The sequence below is a fragment of the Coloeus monedula genome (genome assembly GCF_965178545.1).
Source record: "Coloeus monedula genome assembly, chromosome: 9".
NCBI classification, from domain to species: domain Eukaryota; kingdom Metazoa; phylum Chordata; class Aves; order Passeriformes; family Corvidae; genus Coloeus; species Coloeus monedula.
The window spans coordinates 595,699-609,657 of NC_138789.1; the positions used below are offsets into that span (position 1 = coordinate 595,699).

At 45.1% G+C, this 13,959-nt stretch overlaps 1 protein-coding gene across 1 annotated transcript; it reads right to left on the minus strand.

Annotated features, from left to right (window-relative positions):
* Positions 1-460: 460 nt before the first annotated feature.
* LOC309576310 (torsin-1A-interacting protein 1-like) lies at positions 461-11,806 on the minus strand. Its single transcript, XM_082287524.1, has 6 exons — positions 11,361-11,806; positions 11,042-11,110; positions 7,572-7,673; positions 6,664-6,723; positions 4,089-4,148; positions 461-3,025 (listed from the first exon to the last, which is right to left on the minus strand). Exons 1-6 carry the CDS (start codon positions 11,728-11,730, stop codon positions 2,232-2,234), a joined length of 1,455 nt encoding a protein of 484 aa, XP_082143650.1. The 5' UTR covers positions 11,731-11,806; the 3' UTR covers positions 461-2,231.
* Between the last annotated feature and the right edge of the window lie 2,153 nt (positions 11,807-13,959).

Genomic DNA, 13,959 nt, shown 5'->3' on the forward strand with positions numbered 1-13,959 from the left:
TGATAATTTTTAAGTTACTTTTCAGTAAGACTGTCCCTCCAGTCAGTTCACAGTGCACTTGTTTGCAACACCAAAGGTACAGAACATGCAGCTAGGAGTGGAACAAGAATGAAGTCATCCCTTTTGTCAGCTGCTGACTCTTGTATCGGGCTAATGAAACAAGTGAACCATATCTTATCATTAGTTCCAGCTGAAATCAGAACTGGGGAATTAATACAAGAACACCAAGTAAAAAACAATTCACAGCCATTTCCTGAAACATTCCCTGAAACATTCCCTGTTAGACAAAAGCCCTCACATTATGAAATACATGCATCTGCATCACAGTGTCTACCACTCCACTCAACTTTCTCTAAAGTTCTAAATTTTGCCAAAGGTTGTATTTTAGGTGTTTGTAGTTGGTCAAAGGTGAAATGAGCAATTTAAACATGGGGGGAAAAAAAACTCTGACCACTTAAAATTCAATGGCAAGTCTTAAAACAGCTTTATAAAACAAACAAGTACATTTATTTTGAATCATTACTAAAATAGTTTACATAATATACAAACAAATATGCTATGAGGACACATTTGAAAATAAGTCACAGTTGTTTTTTTTTTAATAAAAAACATTTGTCCAGTGAAATGTTCAAAGTGTAAATGCCATCTTTTCCTTCCTGAGCTATTAAACATCCAGAACAACAGCACTTCCATGTCTTCTTACTGTTTTTATTTCTGCCTATTAAAATAGGAAGCATTATCCATTGCCAGCTCTCAATAGTTAGAACAAATCCACCTCTGGTTTAAGTGACCACAGCTCTGTGTCTCAAACTCTGCTCTTTCATATGCTTCAGGGGATTTTGGTTGATTCCACTTCGTACCCCCAACCTTGCCTTGCACAAAGAAGCCACAACCTCCAGCTCCTCAACAGGTTTTCCTGGTTGAAAAGGATTTTTTTTTGCAACAGGACAGCTCAGGGGGCTTATGAATGAAGGATGGGCCCAATCTCTCAGCTGTTACAAGAAAACATATTAATTTGAGAGCATCTTCACACATTCCCCCTCATAATAAAACCAAATGTACATGGACCAATAGCTCAGAGCATGAAGTAACAGCAATGAAATGGAAGTGCTGCTATTCTCTTTATTTTTTTACACAAAGTACTTAACAATAGAAACAGGTACTTGTTTTTAATCTGGTGTGAGGAATTCTTGACATGAGAGACTAAAAGGTATTTTAAAAGCATGCTTTGCAAATCTGTTCTTTGCTAGAAATTTATACAGCAAGCAGCAGGTTATACACAGGTACAAGAAGAAAAGGTTTTTTTTAAGGTATCAGGTACCACAAATAAATAGATTCTCTCAATGCAAAAATAATTATCTTAGTAAAATGAGAAATAACCTATGTCTTCCTAAAGTTTTGTTTGGAAAGGAGATAGTATGTACACAGGGCTGACATTTTATCATTTCCATCCAAATTTTAAGACTGGCAAAACTTTGAAAAGGAGTAGAGAACTCCTGCAAGCGGCCAGGCAAAGAGGTACTGAGGGATTATTTAACTGACACTAGCACTACTGCCTTTAAGCAACCTTTGTACCTCAGCTTTCCTCTCTCTCCAGAACTGTTTGGGGCAGGCTTGTTTAAGGAAGGAACGCTTGCTGGAAGGTTCTCTACAAGTCACAGATCTTTCAAGCAATTTTGCCACTTCTACAAGTGGCCAGAGATAGCTGCATCTATGTTGTGACCTAATGGATCAGGAAAAAGCTTGTGCTTAGACTCACATCACTTAATCATCATTTTCAGTTTATTTCCTATGTTAGAAGAAAAGTAAGCAATTCTGGCAGATGAAGGTGATGTTTTTTACATTCTTGTTACCTTGTCAGATGTGCTACCAGCTTTATGCACCACCAGAGAAGGATCCTCACAGCAAAGCCAACAGTGCATCAAGGCAGGTTCAGAGGCAGATGAGCAACTCTGCAGTGATGCACAGCAATGTCCAGCCCCAGGACACCGAGGCTGAATGCATCACTGAATGCAATTTACCAACAACCAGCAAGTTACACTCTGTAGTTTACTTAGAGAAGTCCCAGTTGCTTTGGCAGAAACAACCCTGCCAGCTGGTGGAAAGTCTCTGCACAGAAAGGACTGGTTTGCTGCTGCCTGAGCTCAGCAGCCACACTAAGTTCCTCCCTGTTCTGCCTTGCAACACACATTTTGCATCCTCCTCCTTTCCCAAGTGCTCTCTAGCAACTTTTATGTGCATCCCTCCAGAGGGAGGCCCTTTTCAGGCCAAACAGGCAACACAAGATGAGATATCCGGCTCCACAGTCCACTCAGCTTATCTGTGTCCATGCCATTATAAGAACTAGGAACATCTGAACCAGTGAACTTTGCCCAGAGGAAATCCCGGACTTTCTCCTCCACTTCTTGAAAGGTGAAGCTCTTCCTCAGCGACTGCTCGTCCAGGAGAACTGTCAGCAGAAGGGCCACGTCCTTAAAGGCTGCGTTTTCATGGTCACAGTACTTGTAAAAGATCAAGGTGGAGCCTGCAGGCAGTGACTCGAAGCGATGCACCACTGCCACCTTCTTGCCTTCTCTGAAGCCGGAGCTGAGCGCCGTGTCCACCTCCAGCTTGACAAGGTCACTGTCCAGTACAGCCTTGTCCACCCCGTTGATCCTGATCGTAGTGGCATTCTGGGAGGAGGCAAAAGCGTCGGCAATCTCATTACTCAGGCACCTCAGGGCCTTCTCAGCTTCCCGGCCAGCTGTCAGCAGCAAGATAGCCGGCTCCAGATGCACATGGGAAGCGTTCAGATGTTTCTCAAGGAACACATGGGCTCTTCTCCACAGATTGGGGTCCTGACTTTGGTAAGTATCTTTTAGTTTCTTCATCCGGGCCCGAAACTCTTGCAGAATTTCAGCATCTCTACTTGAGGAGGTTCCACCCCGAAATCCACTCCACAGGACATAAAGCAATGAGACACTAATTAACAGAACCAGGAACAAAGTCCACATCTTGTGAAATCCATTCTGCGATTCACCATCATCTATGGAGAGAGGGAGCAAACAAGAAGAAAACAATGTTTTAAAAGGCATCAGAAGTCAACAAGTGAAAGGAAAATAAGAGGAAACTCTGAAATCATCCCATTCTCAACAGTGGTACAGTAGTTGAAGACCATAGAAAAGACAATCTAGTTTAAAAAACCCAAACAAACCACAAAACAAACCCGAACACCGTTTTGAACTTCTTAAGCAATTTTGTGAAGTGACAGCATTTACAAAAAAGAACATTTTTACATGTTCCCAGATTGACTAAATTAGACCTTCTTTTTAAAAAGGAGCTCTAAAAGTTCATCAATATTCCATTCAATTTAATAAAATCCAAACCACGAGCTTAAAAATGGTTCTGAAAAAGGTCGTAGGTTTTCCTACATTTATGCTCTGCAGAATATGTCCTATAGAAAACCTGGCTGCGCCAGAAAGCTTTCTGTTATTTCTCTTTCCTGTTCCTGTAAGGGTAAAAATAGTTCCTGCAGCAGTATTTGCATCTCAAACACTGGTGGTCAACACTATCAGAAAACGTTGTGGCCTTTGGATCAGTGAGCTTCACAAAGAGTACACACAGCAAACATTGCACATCAAATACCACGTATTCGGATTTGGTTTCGTATTTGAACAGTTAAATGAACACTTGTTTCACGTACTACAAGCAAAAGGCTCGATTCTGTTCCCAGTAAAATGAGTGACAAAATACACCAATCTTCCTGGAAACAGGATGAACTGCATTCCTTTTGCTACCTTTTTATACCCTAACTTTTATCAGGACAGCAACACAACAATGGTTAAATAACACCACCACCACTAGCCCTGCCTCCGTTTTGATTTTACAAACATTACAGATGAAAGACCTCATATTCAGGTGAAAATGTTACTCATTATACAACACCCTTCCCTCCTTCATGCTGATGACATGTCCTAGCAAGCAAATCATCTGTTCTGGCAAGGACCCTCAGCGTAACACCAGCTCCCCAGAACTGTAATACTTGGAAAGGCATGAAAATGGTTAAATGTTACAGAAGCATGAAACAGAAGTGAAAGCAGAAGTCTTACTTTTGGCCAAAGGCTGTGACTGCTTCTCTTTACTAGACTGATTCTGAAATTTACTTCCGCCTGTTAAGAGATTAAGAAAGGAACATGAGAAAAACACTAAGCCAACAATTACAACCAATCTTCCAGCACGGAGTTGGAATCACCAAACTGCATCATTCTCAACGAAAAGCTGTTCTTAGTTATGCTTTTACATACAAAATTCCACAAAAAGCTTACAGGAAGGGTAACAAAGCACCTTGCTGAGGCAAACACAGTCCTGCTAAGCCAGAGCAAAGGTGAGGCTGTCACCTCATCCCAGCTGGGGCTGTCACGTACAGGGGTTTCGGTTCTTTTCCACATCACTCGCCCCTTCTGCTCCACAGATTAATCTTGAACAAGGGAAATCCACCACCACCACCAGCCCGAGAAGTCTCACTCAGCTGTCAGAGCAACTCTCCATCTCTGCTATTTGCCAAATGCCAGTTCCCAAGCCATCCTGACAATCTCGCATAGGACGTGCAAGTCCCCACTCCACCACAAATCACCCCAAAAGATTTTCAACTCTTGAAGAATTATGCAAATAATACTCAATTTCAAGTACAAGGTGACAGAATGGAAGAGATTTAATGACCTGTTCTTTTCTGCACAAGGATCCCATGTCCCGATTAAGTTTCCTGATTTTGCTCAAGAATTTGAGAGACATAAAAAATGGAAACTTAATTAATGGACACACTAGAAAAATAACATAATGCAAGATATAAATAGCAAAACCAAAGCAATATGTTAAATGCATAGCCTTATTTTCCCTCTCCATGTAGCTTGGGTTGGAGGCCTGCTTCGTCAGCAGTCAGTTTCTTGGGATGAATTATGCTTTTAAAGCAAAATGCAAGCTTTCAACTTCAAAATATACTTTTGGTCTATTTATTCAAATGGGCTCAGAGAGCAAAGTACAAGAGGCATTATCCATAAAGTGTTATGAACAACTTTCCCAAGAGACCAGTATGAATATATACTGTGCAATTTTTGGTCAGCATGTTTGCTGCATTTAGCCAGTTAATTAAAAAGACAGGAGAGTTTCTGGCTCCTTGTGAACTACAGCAACTGGTTCAAAGCTGAAGGCTCTTTAATAATATATAACCAAATCAGGGCACTGTCAATGGCACTATTGAGAATAAATTGAACAAACATACCCTGCAGTAGTTATTTAAAGACACTGAAATAAACTCTATAACCTTGTTTCTGTATGAATGTAATCACAGAAGGTGCTAAAAGCAGCTCTGGTTTAAGCTGGGGCTTAACTGGCTTAATGAACTGCCCTATTCTGTAATTTCAACCCCCCACCCCAAAAGGGCACAGCCATGGAGCTTGTCACTGGCTAAGCTTATCTCAATCTTCTAAGTGTTAACAGCTCAAAAATCACCTCGGTTCTGTAATACTTCACAATGCAGCTCTGTTTGCACAGATCAGGTTTCATATTTAGGTGATAGCTGTAACTCATACACTAAAGGAAAAAATAATTCAATAAACAGCCTAAAACCAGATCTTACTCTGCCTAAGAATCATGCCTTATTTACAACACAATGTGCACAAAGGCCAAGTAAATTATGTCTTGCTTAACTCAAAAAGTGTAACTTCTGCAGACACCTTAAAGATTTCAATGTTTTAAGCGATCTTCCAAAGTTCTTCACCCAACTAATCACTCCTGCAGCACCTGGAGTGGCACGGACAAGTAAAAGTACCAGAATAGAGAGAAGTTCCAGCACAGATTCATTTTTCTAAGGCATTTCACAGATGTACAGCTACCACAAGATGAGCTTCTCTTCCTGAAGGCACCATGGTTTAATAAACAAAACGAAACAAAAATGCAAACAACCCCTGCAGGTTCTTCAGACTGAAATCTGATTTACAAAACTTTGTTTATCTATACCCATACCTGTTGAGGACAGAAACAAGCACCCAGACATTACTAAGAAGTCGGAATATTTTTTTTATTTCTTCTTCTTTCAAGTACTCTTCCAACAGGGGGGGGAAAAAAACAAAAAAAAGCAAAACCAAAAAAGCCCAACAAACCCACAAAAACAACCAAAAGTCTGAAACACTGGGAGCTGGTCATGAGGTGAGCAGACTGGATTTTGCCAGCAAAGAAAATGCTGCTCCTTTGCAGGAGTATAGAACAACTAATTCAATCATAGCAAGCCACCACTTCTCAGGGAAAGGACAAAAGGGAAGGTTTGTGTACAAACTAACATTCACTGCCACCAAAAGGTGAAGGTTTTGTTCCCTTCCTCAGCTCACCCCCACAATGCCTCTACGCCATGCTCTGCACTTACTGTCCCATGAGCCAACTCCAAAATGAAAAATAAAAGAGAAAGTGGAGCATTTTCTGGGGTCAGCAAGTTGAATAAACTCACAGAAAGGCTCTGACTGGAGTGTGCTGCCTTCTCCAGCTTCTATTTGAATCTGCCTCCTGAGTGTCTGTCCATCTTCCCAGACAGTGTCCCAGGGCACAAGAAAAACCAGAAGCAGAGGAAAGGAAAATAATTCTGTCCTTTTCATCTAACGACAGAGAAAGACTGGGTTCTCTTGTTTTACTTACTCAGTGGTGTAGATGTTGAGTAGCACCCTTGATTTTTCTCAAGGAAGTCAGCCTTTATTTCTGAAACCAAAGCACAAATGAAGATCTCAGTTACCACATCAGAGGTCAGAATAAGACAGACAGCCATACATGCTTTTAGGTCTTCCTATGAAATCCTCAAAGCTTATTAGGGCAGGAAGATATGCTGTGCTGACAAACCAAGCATACAGCATACAAACAGCCTCTTGGACCCCTCTGAGCTGGAGAAAGCTACTGTTATCTATTAGAAAGGGCTTAATTTGGCCCTTCACCCTGCTTTTGCCAATATGATAAATCATTCTTCTAATGTCTTATTTTGAAAAGACACATAACTACCTTCTGTGGCTAAAAATGATCGCATTTTTTTCTCACTGAACCTCCTCATTGCTTCTGTAACACACATCGAGAAAAATCTCTGAGCAACGAGCAAAGTGCTCCCGCACTTTGAAATCACTTGGTGTAGTCAGCTTCCCCCTGCTAAAGTCAAAGATAACTCACCTTTTTAGAAAAAGAACAGTTTTAGTTTTCTTTGCCTGAGGCAATTAAAGATCCACTCTCATCAGTTTTTTGAGGCAGGTATGATATTACTCTTCTTTTTGTTTTGCTTTTCAAAAACCACACGGGTGTTTATCAAAGTTGGAATCTGCATTTTCTTGAACCTTAAGGTTTTACACCCAAGCAGATTAACATCATACTACAATCAGCTTTACTTTGGCTCAGGCAGGAGTACACACTGAAAAATTATTTTTTTAAAAAAACCCCCTTTTTCATCCACTCAGATTTCAGCTCAAAAACTTCCCCTTTTCTAACAGAACTGAATGGTTGTCATTTTAGTACATTTAAGCAATCATTTGTTACACCATGGAAAAAGTACTGATAAAAGGTGTTACCTTTTAACGGTGTACAACTGTTTGGTTTCTCAGTTTTGTTACTGTCATAAGCCTTCACATTTTCCTTTACTGGATTCTCTTCAGAGTGAATTGTAGTACCACCTGTCAGGAGCAAAAAAAGAACAAAGAGAGGATTGGCAACATCATAAATCTGAAGGACCGAGACGTAGTTTCAGAACAGCCACGATCTAAATCAGTGATCTTTCAAGTTGTGAACTCCCAAATGCAACAAAAGCCAACTAAGACTTGAAATGGTTATGGTACATTTGAGTTCACTAGAAATATAGCTGTCTGCACCACCACACACTTCTTTTAAAAAAAATCAATTTTTAGGAGTTCTTGGCTTAAAAACATGAATACTAGGAGCTGAGAAATTGCTTACACTAAGGGGATTCAGTGCAAACCAGCAAATACATGCCATGGGAGTACAGAGAGTTTTTCCCACCGCTTTGGGCACTCAACTTACAAACAACAATTGTGCTGTCTTATGCAGCACTGGGCAAAGGGGAAAAGAGACAGAAGCAAATACAGAAAATAAGTCCCCTTTTAAAGTAGTCCAAGCCATCCTTTAGCTGGGTCTCGTTCTCTCCTAACAGAGAGAACGACAACCTAATTTCACCCCTCAGGTAGCTGGGAAGAATCTAAACCAACATCTTTCAGCAGGTTTGCCAAATTACAGAGTTGTTCAGCTGTGAAACCCAGCTTAGTTAATGTAACTAACTAGAAAGAACAAAGCCCTGTAGAGTATCAGAGGTCACAGAGCAAAGGTCAGGGCTGGGAAGCCAAACACAGGAAAGGATAAAGTGCAATCCCAGAATCAAGGGGCTGATAACGATGCCTAGAGAGGCAACCTAAAAACAGAGACTAGACAAGAATAAGGGAATAAAGGTAGGTGTTTATTCGAAAGGCCTTCAAAGGTACCCCCTGGGGAGCCAGAGGCTACTCTCAAAACGGACCCAAGATGGACAACAGGTCAGAAGTTCTTCACACTTTTATAAGTTTGGTTCATTTGCACGTCAGGGTTAATTCTCCAATTAAAGCTTCAGCTAATGATGTAGTTTCCCCAAGCTTGCCCCCCCCCTTTAGAGGTTTTTGGTTTATACTTTTGGGCCTAGGATGGTCTGAGTGTCCTTGGAGAGCAGGCCTGGAGAGGCTTTGTTATGTCTCCCTAGCATGAGAGAGCAGAAGTCAACAGGCTACAAGAAACTTCAGAGTTACACACTAGGCAGTACAGGATTTGAAAAATATGAAAGTTAAAACCTAAGGCATCAATAAGAAAAAGCTCAGGTATAGAATAAAAAGCTGTAGAACAGCTGGGGGACAGAGATCATGGCACAGCTATCAAGCATCAGCAAAGCGAAGAATACAATTGGTAAATTTTTTTCTAACATTCACTCTGGGCCCTTTTACTCTTTAAACAGCCCAGGGTTCTCCTGGGGTTTAATGTGTTTCTGTAGCTCTTTTACCATATGCCAAGGGCAATGCACAGCTTGCCACCTAGTGTTTAGGGATTTTACTTCAACAAAGAAAACAGCCTTTTTCTAACGTGTTCTGGCAGTTCCAGCACACCAGTGTACGTCAAACATACAAAGGAGAAAAACAAAACCACTGAACCCACCCAAACCACAAAAGACGGGAAAAAAGCTCTAAGTTTTAAACTGTGGTAAGTCACAGGTGCATCTGCACACACTGAATGGGCCCCTGTGTTTTAAATCCATCTTAAAAAACTGTTAAGTGACTGATTTCCCACAAAGCTCAGAACAAGGACACTCACCAAATAACTTAATTTTCAGGAATGCAAAACCACATATCCATAATATTTCATTATGTACCAAGGTTTACAAGGGAAATCTCCCTAGTAATTGTGACCAGAAAACCAAAAGGATCTATGAGTCTAAAGAGGGCTACTCAGGCAGTCCCTACTCTTAACTCCTCTCCCCTTCTTGGCATCAACCACTACTTAAAGAGTTAGAAGTTGAAGAAAGGAAAGGTCTATAAAAGACAATTTCCATGGAGATTGCTACCATGTATCTTCAGGTCATTGCCCTAGAAGCTGCCTGATTCAATGCACTGGTTCTTAGGCTCTTAAAACTCTTCCAAATTCTTCTTAAAGCTTCTCAGCTCCCCAGACAAGTTGCCTAACCTGTATTTAAAACCTCTTAGCAGAAGCCAGAAACCAGTTTCCCAAGGTGTGGTTTTGCTTCCATTCTGTTCCCAGGGAAGCAGGACAATTATGCCCCCATAACAACCCACCCTGCTTATTCCCCTGCCTCACAGGCCATCCCCTAAACTCTGCAGGAAAAGCACAATACTGCACATCTACAGATGGGGGGACTGTGAGGGGGGAAACTACTCCTCTGCTTCTATATAAACAATTAGAGTCTGTTATCACACTTTTACACCTGTTGTGACTATAATCCAATACAGCTGTTAAGAGCTGGGGAGGGTGGTGGTGGGAGACGAGCTTCATTTTTAGAGCCATCTAATTAAAAACCCAACCCTCAGCAGTAGCTCCTGAAGCAGCACAGCCACGTTTAAAACACTAAGCCTATTATACCCTGTCAGCCACCCTGTGGGAGCAAGAGCTTGCCACTGCTTTTTTCACAGACAAACCTTTGTATCTTCCTAAATAAATACTTATAACCTTGCTCTTCGTTCCTCAAGATAAGATTTCTTCCATGCCTCCTGGAAATTCTGCTTCTGGAGCAGAATACGGGGAGACAGTTCTTGGTGACAGGAACACGGGTGGGAATGGAGAACAGTCCCAGGCTAGCCCAACTCATCCCTGAGCACTGCAACACACTGGCAATGTACAGCTCCAAAACAGAGTAAAGGGGAAGGAAGTACAAGTCATTCACAGTTTCCTGGTGCAAGGACAGGCTAAAGCCCCATGACTGTTACACAGCGCTGGGATGTTTCTACAGTTTTGAGAAAGACACAGGTTTCATCAACTAAAGCAACAAGTAGGTGCCACACAGTGCTAACACAGCAGCTTGTCCAGCCCAGTGGCCAGGAGCAAGTCCTGGAGCATGCCTGGTATTTCAAAGGAAGGACAAGCCCCAGTTATGCACTTCCTCATAAGCAATGCTGCTCCCTGTAAGGAGCACAGCCATTGAGGGATTGATTTCTGCAGCTCAGGATGCCTTATTTAAATCCCACCTTTTAAAACCAAGCAGTGCTAGTAAAATCGGATGCTGTGATAAAATACTGCTCCAAGTGATGCATTAGGAAAAACAGCCCCCTAAGGGCTTCAGCGTGCTCGGCACGCACCGATCCTTTAGAGGACTGCTTCTCCTTCCATCCCTCGTGCATGGGGTAAGAGCCACCGCGGGATCTCCTCACCTGCGTGCCAGAGCCACGGAACACCTGCCAAGGAGCCAGAACCCAATAAACGCCATTTCCCCAAGTTTGGGTTATTTCAGCCCCTTGGCCAGCGGCGCGGACTGTGACCTGCGGGAGCTGAAGCCTACCTGGCGATCTGTACGCCTTTATAGGGGGTCGCGTCAGGGAGTCCGGGGTCCCAAAGTGATGCTCGTCCCCTGAAACGAGAAACGTGTGAGGGGCACAGCCGGCAGCTCAGCCCAAGCCCACCGGGCCCCGGGCAGAGAGCCTCGCAGGAGCACCAGCCCCACCGGGACCCCGCGGTTTCCAGCTGCGCGGCCCCGTCCCGACACCCCCGAGGGAACGCCACGGCGCCCGCCCGCCCGCCCCACTTCGCGCCGCGCCGCGCCGCCGCGCCCTCAACCACAGGATCCACCGCGCGCCGCTGCGCCCGCCCGCGCCGCTCACCCCGCAGCGAGCCGCGCTGGGCCGCGCCGTCCACCTCGTCCCCGGGCTCGTCCGGCCGCGCTGCCGCCGCCAGCCGGGGGCTCTTCCGCCGCCGCTTCAGCCCGGGGCCGTCCGGCGGAGCCGCCTCGTCGTCACCGCCGCCCACCATCCCGCCCGCTGCCGCGCCGCGCCGCCTGCCCCGGCCCCGTCCCCTGCCTCGCCCCCTGCCCCTTCTGCCCACCGCCGCCGGCCCCGGCCCCTCGCTGCCGGCGTCCCGCGGGGGCGGCTCCGCGGGCCTCACTTCCCGCAGGGCGGGACCCGCGCCCGCCGCTTCCGCCCGCGCGCGGAGCGGCCGCCGCGGCGTCACGTGGTACCACGGCCGCTCCGCCATGGCCGCGCCGGTGCCGCCCGCGGGCCCCGACCGGGCCCCGGCTCGCGATCGGGATCGGGATCGGGATCGGGCCCGGCGGGAGCAGCCCGGGAACGCCCGTCCGGCGGCCCCGCGGCTGCTGCCCCCCAGTGAGAAAAATGCGGGACGGCCGCGGCCCCCAGCCCGGCGGGGCCCCGCGGGGGCGGCCCCCGAGGGCAGCGCGGGCCCGGCGCCTCCGCTCCCCACCTGGTTATTTTCTACAACGCCAGTTTTGCATTTCTCGGAGGCAGAAAAACCCGTAAAATAAGCGCAAATAGCGACTGAATAGCAGAGAGGAAAGTCGGAGGTACTTTGAGGAACGTGAGATCCTCTGGCGCTGATAACATTGCACTACTTTGTCCCTTAGTGTAGGAATCATTTTGGTTAATCAGATGTAGAATAACTCGCTAGGCATTTCACTTTTCTTACCCATTTGTTCGCATGCATAACTGGTAAACAGGGATTTTAAAACGCATTTGGTTGCATTCTTGATAAAGCATCTTTACCCAGGCATGTGGTAGAGTTCCTGTGACTGGAGGTTTTCAAGATGCGATTCGACAGGACTACAAGATCTCCTCTGGACTCCCTCTCCCATGCAAGTTTGGAGCAGATGATCTTTTGAGCTTCCTTCCAGCGTGAGCTGTTCTATGTTTCTGTGATGTTTCTAAGCAAAGAAATAGCACCTTCTTATTCCACAAACACACACACACCTGGGCTGCTCAGTGAGTTCAGAAAAGGGTCTGTGCGCTGCCCAAAGCTGGGAAAACCAGGAACTCAGGGGTGCTCCTATGTGCCAGGGCAGCAAGCAGCTCAAGACCACCTTGGAAATGAGTTGCTAAGCAAATACAGACCCTTTTACAAATTCACAGAATCACAGAACTGTTCCTGTTGGAAGGGAGCTCTGGAGATCATCCAGTCCAACACACCTGCCAAGGCAGGGTCACCTGAAGCGGGTGACAGAGGAACCAGGTAGGCTTGGAATATCTTCAGAGAGGGAGACTCCAGGCTGTCCCTGGGCAGCTGTTCCAGTGCTCTGCCACCCACAATGTAAAGAAGTTCTTCTTCATGTTGAGGTAGAGCTTCCTGTGTTTTAGTTTATGGCCACTGCTCCTCATCCTGTCACTGAAAAGAGTCTGGACCCATCCTTGACACCCCTTCGAGACATTTGTATGCTCTGATGAGATCCCCTCTCAGTGTTCTCTTCTCCAGACCAAACAGGCCCAGCTCCCACAGTCTCTCCTCATTAAAGAGATGCTCCAGACCCCAAATCATCTTTGTCGCCTCCGCTGGACCCTCTCCAGCAGTTCTTTGTCTTTCTTGTACTGAGGAGCCCAAAAGTGGACACAGCACTCTGGATGTGGCCTCACTAGGGCCAAGCAGAGGGGCAGGATCGGTCCCCTTGAGCTGCTGGTCACACTCTTCCCATGCACCCCAGATTCCCAATTCCCCCAGGGCACATGGCCGGCTCATGGTCAACCTGTCATCCACCAGGACCCCCAGGTCCTTCTGAGCAGAGCTGCTCTTGCTGAGGTCAGCCCCTCATCTGTACAGGTACTGAAGGATTTCTACACACTGAAAAAAGTCAGTGAGGGAGACGATACTGTAAGAGCAGTAACTTCATCTACAATACCCTGGAACACCTGTGCTCATGTTTGTGAGGTTATTTTGTTATTTTTCAGGGTTGTAAATGGAGTAGGCGTGTGCATGTTCTGTGCAATCCAACAGGAAGGCTGGGTGAGGGAAGTGCCTTTCAGCCTCCCCTCCTGCGCCTGTCTTCTCTATACAAAGATTTCAAAACAAAAAATATCTTAAATGCTTTACTAACACACCATAAATGCTGCAGTTTCACTCAAAAGCAAGTGAATATTTGTGAGTTAAGTTAAACATACCTTCTTCTATACCAGCAGTAAATATTGTCCGTCTTTTCAGTTCTAAAAGCAGAACACACACATTGAGCATTGTTTTCTAAAGCAAGAACTAAAAGAGGATGTAACAAATACCACACCAGGAAAAAAAATCAACATAACAATGTCAAGATCCTTTTTTGTAACAGTTTTGTGATGACTTCATGCCCTAGGCCAACCAGGTAATTTTCCTGACAAACGACTTTTTGTGAACCAGGTTCTCAACCTGGAGAAGCTGAAATGACCCCCTGATTTGGTCACACACTTGCCACCAGTTTTGTGACACTTGTGCTTCTGTGGAAAGGGT